This window comes from Buceros rhinoceros, unplaced genomic scaffold (assembly GCF_000710305.1).
Source record: "Buceros rhinoceros silvestris isolate BGI_N320 unplaced genomic scaffold, ASM71030v1 scaffold15371, whole genome shotgun sequence".
NCBI lineage: Eukaryota > Metazoa > Chordata > Aves > Bucerotiformes > Bucerotidae > Buceros > Buceros rhinoceros.
Genome location: NW_010393800.1, coordinates 4,425 through 17,082, shown reverse-complemented (window position 1 = coordinate 17,082; position 12,658 = coordinate 4,425). Strand labels below are relative to the sequence as shown.

Sequence of the window (12,658 nt, the reverse complement as noted above, 5' to 3'; positions counted from 1 at the left end):
AGGGCTACAAGGGAAGAATAGGTCTTGTTCCTCTGTCCAGCAGTCAGATTCAGTGTCCTCCCTGTTCTTGGAGATCCTGTACCATGACTCTCCTGACCCCATGTGTCTCTAAGCCGGAGGGATTATTAAATTAGATGGAGAAAGAGGTGTCAGATAGGGTTCTAGGCCTGGAATGAAAGAACACGTGACAATGCAGACAGCATAGCTTCTGCACCTCCAAATAAATGCAAGGAATGAGAAAATTGTTCTTTCTTACCCATTTTACTACCCTACTTGTGTCACTGGCAAGCGCTTCAGATCTGTCACTTGCCGAGTGTCCTGAACTAACAATGAAGTGACGTAGTCCACGTGGTGCGCTCAGAGCGAGTGTAGCTCTGTAGTCTGGACAACAGAAATTAGGGACATTAATGACAATGATGATGAATTTGTGAAATTGTGTAATCAACAGAGACGGTAGTGTAAAACATCTTATGTTATTTTTAGTCTAAGGGGAATTACCCACAGTCATTATCTGCATTGCCTTGCCAGATTTGCTTTCAAAATTGAAAGTTGTCCATACTAGCCTTGTTTTAAAACTTTCCAAGAACTACTAGTGCTGCCTGTGTTTTTCCCAGGAGCTGCGATGAGAGAGTAGCCAGCACAAAGTGTTAAACCTTCAGGAATCCAAACTTGGGCATCATCTCTGACTTCTGGCAAATGCCAGCCTTGGGCTGAAGTGGCAGAGATGGACTCCAGGGCCTGGTGAGGTGCTGAGGCCAGGTGGCACGGGTGTGTGGGCTGCTGGCATGCAACTGCTGCCTGCAGCTGGAGAACGATGGGAAAAAGAAGCAAATACCTGAAGAACACACTCTGTCCTTTGTCAATTTTTGATTACGCCTTTCAAGAACCATATAAACAAGAAGGAAAAAACCCTTGCTTTGTAAATGCGGAAATGACAGTGTACATGCTTAATATGTTTAACCACCAACATACTTTCCAGAGTAGCTGCATTCCTTAATGAAAGGCGCCTTGGCTTGAGATCCCATAGAACCACAGAAATCTGCGTTCAGAATTAGGTCTCACCTATAACTCTGAATGTTCCAGTGCAGAGTTCGTAGTGATGCAGATCTTGGTTTTGAAGTGGTGTGCTTTTGTGTGGGGTGGTGATCTAATCTGGGAACATCGTGTTTCACTTTGCAAGTGTGATTCATTTAAAGGCTTGGGTAAGGCAAGAAGGAAAAAAGATCTCAAATTTCAAGACTTGAAAAAGCACCTGACCTTTGAACTGGCTTGAATTTAAATACTTAAGAAACAGTTCTATAATATCTTCTGTTTTTTGCAAATGCATAGAACATCATTATGTTAAGTTGTGCTTGGAGTTCTAGCAAGCAAGAAAAGACCGCATTTCATTTCATTTTCAACCTCTCTCACTTTGTTTTGTGATACATGTTTGAACCTGGTTTTAAGGGAGTTTTAATTTTTGGAGTCCTTAATTGTTTGAAATTGTGATAGAGCAAATCTGAGCTAAGGGAAGGGTTTGCACCAGAACTAGTAAGTGCACAAGACCAGCCCCGGGAACAGCAGTTGTCTCATTCCCAACAATCCTCTTCTCTTTGAAATAGTGAAGGCTTCATTGGTTTGCCATTCAGATTTGGGTTTGTTTTTCAGTCTGAGCAGGCAAGGTGAGTGTGATGTTGCTGTGTGAACATACTTTTTTTTTTTGTGCTGGGCTGGATGCAGTTGAGTGTACTTCCTGATTCAGGAAAATACTCAATGTCCACCTTGAAGTCAAGTATTTCGAGTGTCTCCTGATAATCTTTCTGTAATGGTAAAATGATGGTGAGAAGATTATTACTAAGAGTAATGGTCTGTTGGTAGCCCTGGCTGGTAGAAGTAGAATAGGAGGACACTGGAAGAGATAAGAAAGTGGGCCAAGACTCTGCAACGTTTGACAACAACTGGAAACACTGATTTACTTCACAGGAAGAGCAATAGGCTTGTTTTCAGGGAAGGCAGGCAAAAGCAATTCCACAGGGTGGTTTGAACAAATGACTTGTCTCTGAACTAGCAATGTAACCAGGTTAGGTGTTTTTTCTCCTGACTTCCTGTGCTTATTGAAACTAAATTGCTAATCAAATTGTTTTATTATTTTCAAAGAAAATCTTTTCTTTTTTACTTCTCTTTACATTTTATCCACAGAAAGCCCACCAACTCAAGACCAGGCCTTTTCCTTCACAGGTGAACTAGGTACCACCTAACCTGAAAACAATTACAGCTGCTACATAAAATGAATTGCACAGACATCAATAATGCATATGTTCTTCAGAGAACATTGAGCACAGTGCTGTTTGCCAATTAGACTTTAATCAAATCAAATTTAAATTCCTTAATTAAAACCAATAATAATATATCTGGAGTTTTTAACCACAGAAACAAATGCTGTTTTTCATTTTTTAAAGCAAATTATTCCAGGAAATTAGCAGCAGAAACAGCCTTGGAAGATTTTCTTAACATGTTACCACTATCAGCACTGCAGAAGTTAGACTTAACTGTATCGGAAATACTGGATAGGGAGGAACAGAGGAGCCCCTGGAGTGCATGGCTGTCAGGAGATTGCACTGCCTTTGGTTCAAGAGAAAGCAGATGTGAAAGGGGTTTAAAATTGTTTTTCATTTACCCCTTTAACTTGATCTGGATGTGGAACTTGTTTCATGAAAGCTCAGGAGCAAGTGACATTTCAGATAAATTGATCAAATTCTGCAGTGATGTTAAGCTCTGCTGTCTGAGGTGAATTCATCTAAGTGAAAAAGACTGTGGTGAAAAAATCCATTAAGCAGGGATTTGGGTTTTGTTGGCTTTTTGTTGCTTTTGCAATAAACCCTAATTACTTGGCAAGGCTGTGGTAATGCTGAGATATAATGCTGTGGTCCCAATGACACGTGCTCCATGATGAACTATTTCTAATGCACTAACGTGAGCTTTTGTGTACAAATCTTGGAGCTCCGTGGAGTATCCTTTCTTGGAAGAGCAGGTTTGGTACAGAACAACATCCCAGACTTGGAGTGAATCTGCTCAGACATCCTCTGTGTGCTGCTTCTATTTTCAAACAAATTGCCCTCAGTGAAGAACGCTGGACACAAAGCACCCATAAACTTGCTGTAGCTGGCAGGGGAAACCTGGTTTCATGGCTCTCTTGTGTCTCCACGGTTGCTGGGTGAATCTGGTCTGAAATGTTTAAGCCTCTGTTGCTTCTTGTGCCTCTTCTTTCTGTGTTGTGTGGTTGGGGAATGTGTCTTAACTGTCACATACAAATCCATCATAATGGTACACAATCATGGCAGGAGCTCTTGGGAAAGGGATGCAGCTTAATGGTGTTCTTAACTATGTTTTCTGACATTTGTACTGCTGATTAATGTTTATAATAATGTTACGGTGATCATGGAAAAAAGAAGTTCAAAACCAGTTCTTATTTATTCTTATGTGATACACTTGAACAATTGGTCAAGCTGGCAAACCTGTGGAGTGGATGCAGAGCCCAAAGGGTCTGCTGGCTGGGCTGTTGGGAGGCTCTGGTCGGCACAGGAGCTGTTCTGGTGCCCCTAGTGAAGGGCAGAGGAGCAGGCAGATGAGCCGTGGGGAGCTGGACCAGCTGAGCTTAAGAAGGCATCACTGCCCTCCTCCAGGGTACTTACAGTCTCTTTGTTTTGTCTGTCCCAGGGCCTCAGAATGGATGGAATGACCCTCCTGCCCTGAACAGAGCTGCCAAGAAGAAAAAGGTACTCTAGGGAGGCCTGTCTTGACACAATCAAGTGCTGACCACTTGAAAAGCCGTAACTTAAGCTGTTCTGGGAAACTTTTGGCAGGAGAGGAAAAGGAAGGGTTAGCAGCAAATAAGCTGCACCTCTTGAGCAGAAGTGGCCTTTATGTCTCTCCAGTATGCATTATTTCTCAAAATACATAAGTCTCTAAAGAGATGGTGGCTTTTTGCTGAAGTTAAGTTTAACAATAACATTGATCCTGGTTTGAAGGGGTAAAATACCCCAGACTATTTTCATCTGCAGTAAAGCAGATGGGATTTGCAGGAGATGATACATGAAACGAAGAGGCCATGCAAATTGTCACAGATACTGACTTCAAGCTGAAAGTAATTTATCCTGATTATGAGTCTGACCCTGAGAGATCTGCTGAGAGCAAGACAATTCTCATGATGGAGACAATGTAGTTTTGTAAAACAGGTTTAGGCTGCAGAAGTACAGGATAACTGGGAGCACTTGGCACAGAGCAGTAAGCCTTTTCATCTCCTGATGCTGCTGTAAGTCTTGCGTGTCTCCACAGCAGCCAGTGCCGTCCGCTGCTCTCTGAGCCTGCTGTGTTTGGTGGGAAGCAAGAGTCAGCCTGGAGTGTGTAAAATGTGGGGAGAAAAAAAAAACAAGTTGGAGCAGGCAAGATAAGGTCTGGGTGAAGGCTGAGGCAGAAGTCTCCCTTCCCCTTTGGGTTTTGGTCTCTGCAGCTGAAGATTAAGAAGCTTTAGGAGCAGAGATAAGGGGGTGCTTTGTGTGCTCCTGACTGCCGCAGTGCTGGGATGTTTGTTGCACGGTAGCTGGCATGCTGCCTTTGGGGGCTTTGGGCTCTTAAGTAGAAGAAGGAAAGTTGTCAGAATAACTGCTGGAAATGAGAGCTGAAGAAGCTGCCTTCTGCAAACGTTTTTTGCTGCAGCTATGTGTATCCCAGCCAGAATTTCTGCCAAAGCCAGGGCGTGAGGGTTGGCTTCCTTCTAAATGAGTAGTTGTGTTTATTGCATTCCCTGTTGTGTATTTAACAAACCACTGTCAGAAAGGTTTCTGTGTTTGTTTCCCTTACGTCCACTATATGAGGGGGTAGTTTAGGATATTATAAAATGATTCACCACACAGGCTATTGTAAAATAGAAAAACCATCTGGCATTTCAAGCCACGGCATGAAATGCTGGTTTGCAACTGTTTTCACCAAAGTAAGAACTTAACCACCACTCAAAAGCAAGGAATCACCGCAGTAAACTTTTATAACTGACTTTGGTGCTGGATTGGGAATATTTTTCTTGCTGTCCCAAACCACGGGCTTAATTCTGGCATCTTCATTTAGGGTAGCATTCAGCATTCTGAAATCTCTCCTTTTTTTTCACGTATATCCAAAGAAGTGTGCACATTCCCTTGTCACCTTTTTGTTTGAATTCCTTTGTGATGCTTAGCAGAGGCCAGAAGCTCATTTTGTTGTTTCTTCCCTCTACCAAATGTTTCCAAAACAATGCTGAGTAAAGACTGGCAGATGCTTACTGCTGAATCTAAAATGCACTTACTGTCCTGGTGCAAACTTGTTTGCCAGAAGCTCGAAAGGCTTTCAGAAAGTTTATTGTGCGGGTTGGTAGCTGTGACGTATGTACTGCATGGACAAAAATGTACTCTCGAAAGTGAAACAAAAGTCTAAATACAATGACCAATAGTATTAATAGATGTAAATGTGGATTAGCTTTCATTAGTGCAACTCTTCTTCTGTTAGTGCTAGGCTGCCAAACCTGTTTTGTGCCCTCAGGTTTTTTGTGCTCAGATTTGATGTGGCTGTAGTCGGCTCTTGTGGCCAGGGGCAGGCTACACAGACTGCATGGGCAGGATGAGCAAACAGGACTGGAAATGCTGGAGGATATTACTGCCTAAGAAGATTATTGTTCTTACTGAGCAGCTGCAGCCAGAGGAATGGGTTTGTTTAGCCAGAGTGAAATACTGTGTTGCCTGCCCCGCCCCCTATCCTGGAGGCTCAGCGCTCTGCTTGGCAGAGCTCTCAGGTGCTGTGGATTGGGAAGTCTGTAGAAGCTAGATGTTGTGCTCTGCCTGTGGCAGCCACAACAGCATAAATGCCCTGGTTTTTGCTTTTCCCCAGGTCCCTGATAACTTCCAGCCCCCAGTTCCCATCACCTCCCCCATCATGAATCCAGTGGTGGATCCACAGTCTCAGATGCAGCAGCCTCCGGCTCCAGTACCACCAGCAGATGCACCCAGCTTCCAGCCTCTGCACCTCCCTGCAGGGCAGCCAGTGCTGCAGGGTGGCTACCCGCCTGCTCCCCAGCCCCTGGGCCCATGCGTCATGCCACCTGCTGCTTCCAAACCCAGCACAGAGGGGGCCCCGGGGGCTCCAATTGGCAATGCTATCCAGGTAATGTTGCCCCCAGCATCGTGTGGTTTTGGTTTAAACATCAACAGAGCCTTGCAGGCTGAGACCCTGTTGGCCAGGCATTTCTTGTACCTGCAGAGTTTTCAATCACTAGCTTTGCACCATGTTTGCTACTGTGATTTCCATGTAGGCACTACCTCTTTGCTGTTAATACTCTAGTCAGTATGGACCAACAAGCTGCTGCCTTCAGCAGGTGCTGGTAATGTCACCTCCACACATCCACAGGGGAGAAATAGAAGTTGTGCCAAGCTGCCTAATAATGCCGCTTGGTACAGTTGAAAACACCATGTGGTCACAGTGACCTGGAGAAGCCTCACCTGCTCTGTTTTTCAGCATGTGCAGGCACTGCCAACAGAGAAGATTACCAAAAAGCCCATCCCGGAGGAGCACCTTATTCTGAAGACTACATTTGAAGCTCTTATCCAGAGGTGCCTGCTGTCTGCGTCCGATCCGGTAGGTCTCTGCAGTGTCTCTGGAGTAACCCCTGTGTTTGTGTGTATGCGCTAGCATCTGCGGCTCAGCGAGCTATCACAGCTTCTCCTGAGAGAGCTTTTTTTCTAAAAAGAAAAGCTGCTCCAAGCAGCCACAAGCAATGCGCAGAAGAGCCGTATGCTCATAGAATGGGGTAGTCTGGTGCCAGAGCACAGCCCAGCCGCCCAAGCACTTTGACTCTAGTCCTTACAGCCCTCAGCATGGGCAGAGCATGAAGGTGCTGTTTAAGGGTAGGGAATTAACCCATTGCAGCCCCCTCGGCATCTCTCTTATAAGGAAGAGGGTTGGAATTGGCTATGGTTGAGGTTTTGATGTTGATGATTAAACAATAATAACAAACTCTGGAACCTTCAGAAAGGGCTGTCCTTTCTGTCAGGTTATCACTATGGAATCATGCCCTTGTACATTTGCTTAACTGCTTCTTGTTATTCAGAGCAGGAAGCAGCTGGTATTATGTCAGGTCTGAGCTGAGGCTTACATACAGGAGTGCATGCCTTAGATTTTAATCTGTGATTTGTGATCTCCAATAACAAACTCATTTCAAAAGGAAACGGGTAGCAGAGAAGTGGAACGGTATGAGCTTTGATATGACTGCTGGAGCTGGATAGGAAAAACATTTCCTGTAAGAGTTAGTGTTTTGTAAACAAGCCTCTGTTTCAAAGCTTCTCATTTAGTTCCAGTGGTCACTGTAATAACATGCCCCCTCCAAGGGCAGATGCTGACTGTTCAGCTCACACCCGGTGCATGTTGAAAGGTGGATGGTGGAAGACAGGCTGGTGGCATGCAGAGGGCTTCGTGAACTCAAAGTGTTTGTTCAGCAGCACACACTCACATTCCTGTTATGGTGCCTGGGAGCCGAGGGCTCTGTGGCAGTGTCTGTAGTAGTATATTGTCATTTGGTGTGACTTCTGCCGTGTCTGCTGTACAATTTCAGCTGGCTCTGTAGTTTAGACTTGACGTTTGCATGTACGTGCTCTTTTCCCTTGTGGGTATCAGCCCAGCAGTTTCAGGGCGGACTTGCCCACGCACTCCTTTACAGAAGCTTTTTGAGGCCATAGACCTTTCTTTGGACATCATAAGGTAAAAATCATATACTGCACGGACCCTTGGACCTTTTTTCCTCTGAGTACCCCTTCTCCCAGACACTCAAAAGGCATTCAGTTCACATCTGTACCCAGGGATTGCTTTTCTTCTCTGCCAGCACATTTTGCTTGCTTCTTAAGTCTCTCTGATTTTCTTAGAGCAAGCTTTTCTGGCACACAGTGCCAGACATCGTCCTGACCGTTTACATCAGTTCTTGTCAGAACAAATGTGGACACTACTCAGTTATTACGTTCCAAAGGGGAAAATTGGAGCAGGAAGCGAAGAGTGAGGAGAACCACCAGTTTGCACTTGTTCCACCTAATTTCCTTTGGCTGGAGAGATGTCTTGCTGTTAACAAAACAATTTATTCCCCTTTGCCCTAGTCGACCATCTATAAAATTAAATTACATGTATGCCTTTTCAGAGGTTTTGCAACAAATATTCTGAAGTCCTGTATCTGAGTTAGCCAGTCAAAAAGAATTAGCCAGTTTCTTATCTGCTCTTCCTGGGATACTTTCTTCTCTCTGATCTCAGTTCCTTGACAATATAACTACTGCTGAGGGGGTTTCCACATGTGGCCTGAAATCCGCATGCTCTCTTCTCCTTTATGCCCTTTGCCATCCAAACAGCTTTCCCTAATTTCTAGCACAGCAGGCAGCCACCAGTCTGTCTACCCTTGAGCTAGAGCATTCCTAAAGGCTTTGTTATTTTCATTCTGGGCAATTGTTTAATCCAGGGAAACGTTTTCAGTTGCTGGGGAAGGTGGCACTACCCTAAGTGAGGGTGGACTGGTGTGTGTACTGATTTCGGTGGAAGTTTCATTACTCCTGTACACTGATGCCATTTGTACTGCTCTTGACTACCCTCTTTTTTGAGCTTTTGTAATTGTAACCTTGATGCTTTATTACCGTTTCATTATTCTGAATTAAAATCTTCAATTTCCATAGCTGTTTTTTTTAAAAACAGAAGAGTGGATAAACTTACAAGCTCTTGGTTTTATTAACAACATAATGAAAAATATAATTAGTATTTGCCATAAATGATGACCGAGTTGTACATACTTTGAGTACTGTGTACATACTGCGAGTCATTGCATCAGCCCTTAAGCTCTCATTGATGTTGCTGGATACTTGATTCCAGAAATAACTTTATGCAGGTATCATTATGCTTTGCCAGTGAACCATAGAAAAAAAAAAATTGTACTGCAACTCAGAATTCCCTCACTTTCCGTATCAGCTATCCCGGTGTGTTTACAAAGGACCAGTAGCTTTTGGGATACCCTTCTGTAGTTTACTGTTCTCTGTAGCTAACGAGAGCAGTTACATGTGGAGAAGTACAGCCATATCTCATGGTCTTTCCTAGCAAAATCAGGGGAGAAAAGTACAGAGCAAATAATTCAAATGATGCGTTAGGAAAATGTTGAGAAGGGAATTTCATGTGCTGCATGGACCTCTTTGTAATGGTATCAGGTCAGATTGGTGTTCTTAAAATCACCGTGTTGCTAATGTATTTCTTTCTCTTGCAGCAAACCAAGAGGAAACTAGATGATGCAAATAAACGCCTGGAGTTCCTATATGACAAACTTAGGGAACAGACGGTAAGTTCTGTTTTACTTCCACCCTGTCCCCTCCAAATATTGCAGGTCAAGAGCTTCATGGGTGGTGTGGGCCCTTATGCGATACCCGGCAGGTGCTTGTTCTTTCTTTGGAAGCACGCTTCACCTCCAGTTATCGTGTGTTCCCACGCATTTCCCTGAAACAGCTGGGCAGAGTGCCTGGCCCCAAGTGCTTGTGCACACTTTACAGTGTTCTAGCGTCACGTCGTGAGTTTCATGGTGCCATGCAGGGACTGCTGAGTCAGAGCAGAGATCCTTCCAGTAGTCACTGGGTGAATGCATCAGGAGGGTCCTGTCCCCAGCTGCTGGCAGAATGAGCCTACATAGCAAGTTCCCCTGCTCCCAGCAGGAAGTGAGACGTGCAGCCTGCGGTCAAAAAAGAGCAAAAAACCCCAAAGATTTAAATGTCCAAGGCTCACTGGCTTCACTGGAAGTCACATGTGCAAGAACTTTTGAAGATCTAGTAGTTTTTTCAAAGCCTTACAGGATGTCTGTGGCAGAATAAAGGCCTGGACTTGCATCTCTTAGTACTTTGATTGGAGTGGTCTAATCCTGTCATTGTCAGGCGATCGTTCCTGAGCCATTAACTTTACCCCAAAATCATAAAAGCTCTACAAGTTTTTCATGTGCCACAGTCTGTCACAGCCGTTCTCCCACCTCAGGGAACTGCATGCAGGGGCTAGCAGTAAAGGCTTGTAGGGGTTTGCAGTACTGCAGGGAAGGTACGTTCTCACTGAAGTCTGCTGTTAAGACTTCCAGTAACTGTTCCCAGAGTGGTGCAGCTGCTCTTTAAAGAAAGGACCTAATTGCTGCACCTTCCTGATGGCCAAATGTTACACTCACTATTTCTGTTTTTCTAGCACTAGTGTATGTGCTGGTTTTAATTCGTGCTGACCTGCCTTGCCTGGTTTCCTTGCAGCTCTCTCCAACCATCATTAGTGGTTTGCACAACATTGTGAAGAACATCGAAACCCGCAACTACCAGGAAGGACTGAACACGCACACACACATAGTCAGCACCAGCAACTTCAGCGAGACCTCTGCTTTCATGCCTGTTCTGAAAGTTGTCCTCACCCAGGCCAATAAGCTGGGTGTCTGAAGTAAGCCTGTGTTTGCAAAGCCTTGATGGTTGCTTTTCCAAAGAAGTGCATTTCTACAGCAAACATGCAGGAAACGGACCGGATGCTAGTCCTTACAGCGTGTCGCAGTAGAGCACTGACAAAAGGCATTACACTCTCCCTTCAATATTTGGTTCCAGAAGGGCCATGGAGCCCTGGTGCTTTTTATTTTAATCCTTTTCCCATCCCTAATGATTCCTGTCTACAAATAGTATATTGAATGGATGATGCCCCATATTATCCATTTTTAGATGCATGTTATACTGCCAAACAGCAGCTTTTAATAACAGGTATGTGTTAAAACAACGTGATAGGTTGTGTGTCAGACCCTAAAACAGATTGTCCCCTTCCACCCCACTATTCCTTATCCACCAGATTAAAGAGTCTGATCATATTATAAGTGTATTTGGTCTTTCATTTTATGAAGCTGCTTGCAATTCTGTTACTGCAGTTTACGTGTTGAATAGCTTAATTTTGCATTGGGGCAAATAAGCAAAATAAAGGCTAATGTGATATTTTCAATAAATGTTAACTTATTAGAACATGTCTTTATGAAGTGCAACTCGGAGATTTTTGAACCTGGAGTACAGGAGGTGGCTTTCTGTCACATCCTACATGTGAGAATATTTTTTTTCTCCATGCTCATTAAAAGCTCTGCTTAACATTTATACCAAGATATTTACATTTCAAGGAAAGGTTTAGCAAGGATTCTGAACACATCTGTGTCTGGTTTTAAAGTTAAGAACAGAAATAACACAGAGTTATTTAAACAACCCGTACAGAGACAGGGATATTTAGTGTGTAAACAAAGTGCAGATTATTTCTTGCAGTCCCCTGCACCTGGAGCTTGGTGCTTCTGCTGCCCCGCTTGCCGCGGTGAGGTCACGCTGTGCTGTGAAACTGCAAGCAGCTTTAGCTGGCCCTTAGCAAGTTGGGTCTGGCGAGTTTCACAGCGTGCTGCCCTTTCCTGTGGCACAGTTGGAGCTGGCTTTAAGTTTTAAAAATTTGAAACTGTGTGCCATGAATAGCAAGTATGTCTAGACAGAACAGCAGTTAGAATAACATTTAAAAAAAAAAAAAGCAGCTTTGCCTGAAAACTACCTAAAATATTGATGCCTGCGGAGTGTAGATTTGGCAACACATACTGCAAGAAGTGCTATAAATCAGTGCAAATCATTGCTGACTTCGACTTACACGGATTATGAGTTACAGATTTGTTGGGCAAAACAATTCCTCTGAAAAAATTGAACTTGGTTTTATTTCCTTTTCAGCATTTTCTGACCTCATAAGATTTTATAATTGGTGAACATAAAGCGTCGACTTGGAGTTGCTTTGTTCCAGGAGTTTAAAAAACAATTGTAGTAATTTTCTATCCCTTTCTTCTCTGAAGGATATGCTCCAGGTGATACAGCGATAGTGTTTTAGTAGCAGCATTGCGAAGGCTGTTGTAGATCACAACATATATGATGCTAGCAGGCTGGTATGGCCTGGTCTCGGGTTTGAATGGAGTTTGGAGGGGGACTTTGGAGTTTGCCCCACTCCCAATGCGATATAAGGAGTGTATGGCATGGTAAATGCTGTTTAAGAATTTACAGACAAGTTTGTTAGTATTTCAGAGCCAGAAAGGGCTGACTGTGGTCACAATGGCTGATATTTTTTCTGATGTAGCTCAGATAACTTCTCTGTGTACAGTTTCTTCTTTAAATCATTTACCGAAACTCATTCTAGTTGAGATCAGCATGTCTCTGTGTTCTTCATTTCCATGCAATATTTTGTCCAAAAACTTTCTTCCCTGAAGTAAATAAAACCTCCATTATTCAATGTTAAAGGTTTCTAAGCAGGGTTATAAGTAGATTGTATTCTCCTCCTGTCATTCAGAAGGTTGGCAGGTATCCTTCTTTATTCATCCATACCCGTTAATAAATTCCTTGTCTAGCAGTGGGAAACAAAACATTCAGGTCACCAGCCTCACTCCTGATTGCGAGGACCACATTATCTAACAAGTATTTGCAGTACCTCCTAATGCAGATGAGAATACCACCGTCTCAGTGTGCTCCACCTTCTCCCTGCACCCCCCCTCCCCCAACACCTTTCTGCAAGCTTGCAATGCAATGCTGGGGCCCAGATAATGGGGAAGACAGGAGGAAAGGGGTTGCACAGAAGCAGG

General features: G+C 43.8%; 1 protein-coding gene across 1 annotated transcript; it reads left to right on the top strand.

Annotated features, from left to right (window-relative positions):
- The first annotated feature begins 3,719 nt into the window (after positions 1–3,719).
- On the top strand, positions 3,720–10,884 carry LOC104501231 (protein transport protein Sec31A-like). Its single transcript, XM_010145009.1, has 5 exons — positions 3,720–3,755; positions 5,893–6,165; positions 6,517–6,636; positions 9,284–9,355; positions 10,293–10,884. The coding sequence occupies exons 2-5, from the start codon at positions 5,938–5,940 to the stop codon at positions 10,470–10,472; spliced, it is 600 nt and encodes a 199-aa protein (XP_010143311.1). The 5' UTR covers positions 3,720–3,755; positions 5,893–5,937; the 3' UTR covers positions 10,473–10,884.
- Positions 10,885–12,658: the final 1,774 nt, after the last annotated feature.

Bases quoted from the DNA above. Each gene is read 5' to 3' on its own strand.
- LOC104501231 (XM_010145009.1), top strand. From the start codon at position 5,938: ATGAATCCAGTGGTGGATCCACAGTCTCAGATGCAGCAGCCTCCGGCT. The intron at 6,166-6,516 runs GTAATGTTGCCC...TCTGTTTTTCAG, and splicing joins CAATTGGCAATGCTATCCAG to CATGTGCAGGCACTGCCAAC. The intron at 9,356-10,292 runs GTAAGTTCTGTT...GTTTCCTTGCAG, and splicing joins ACAAACTTAGGGAACAGACG to CTCTCTCCAACCATCATTAG.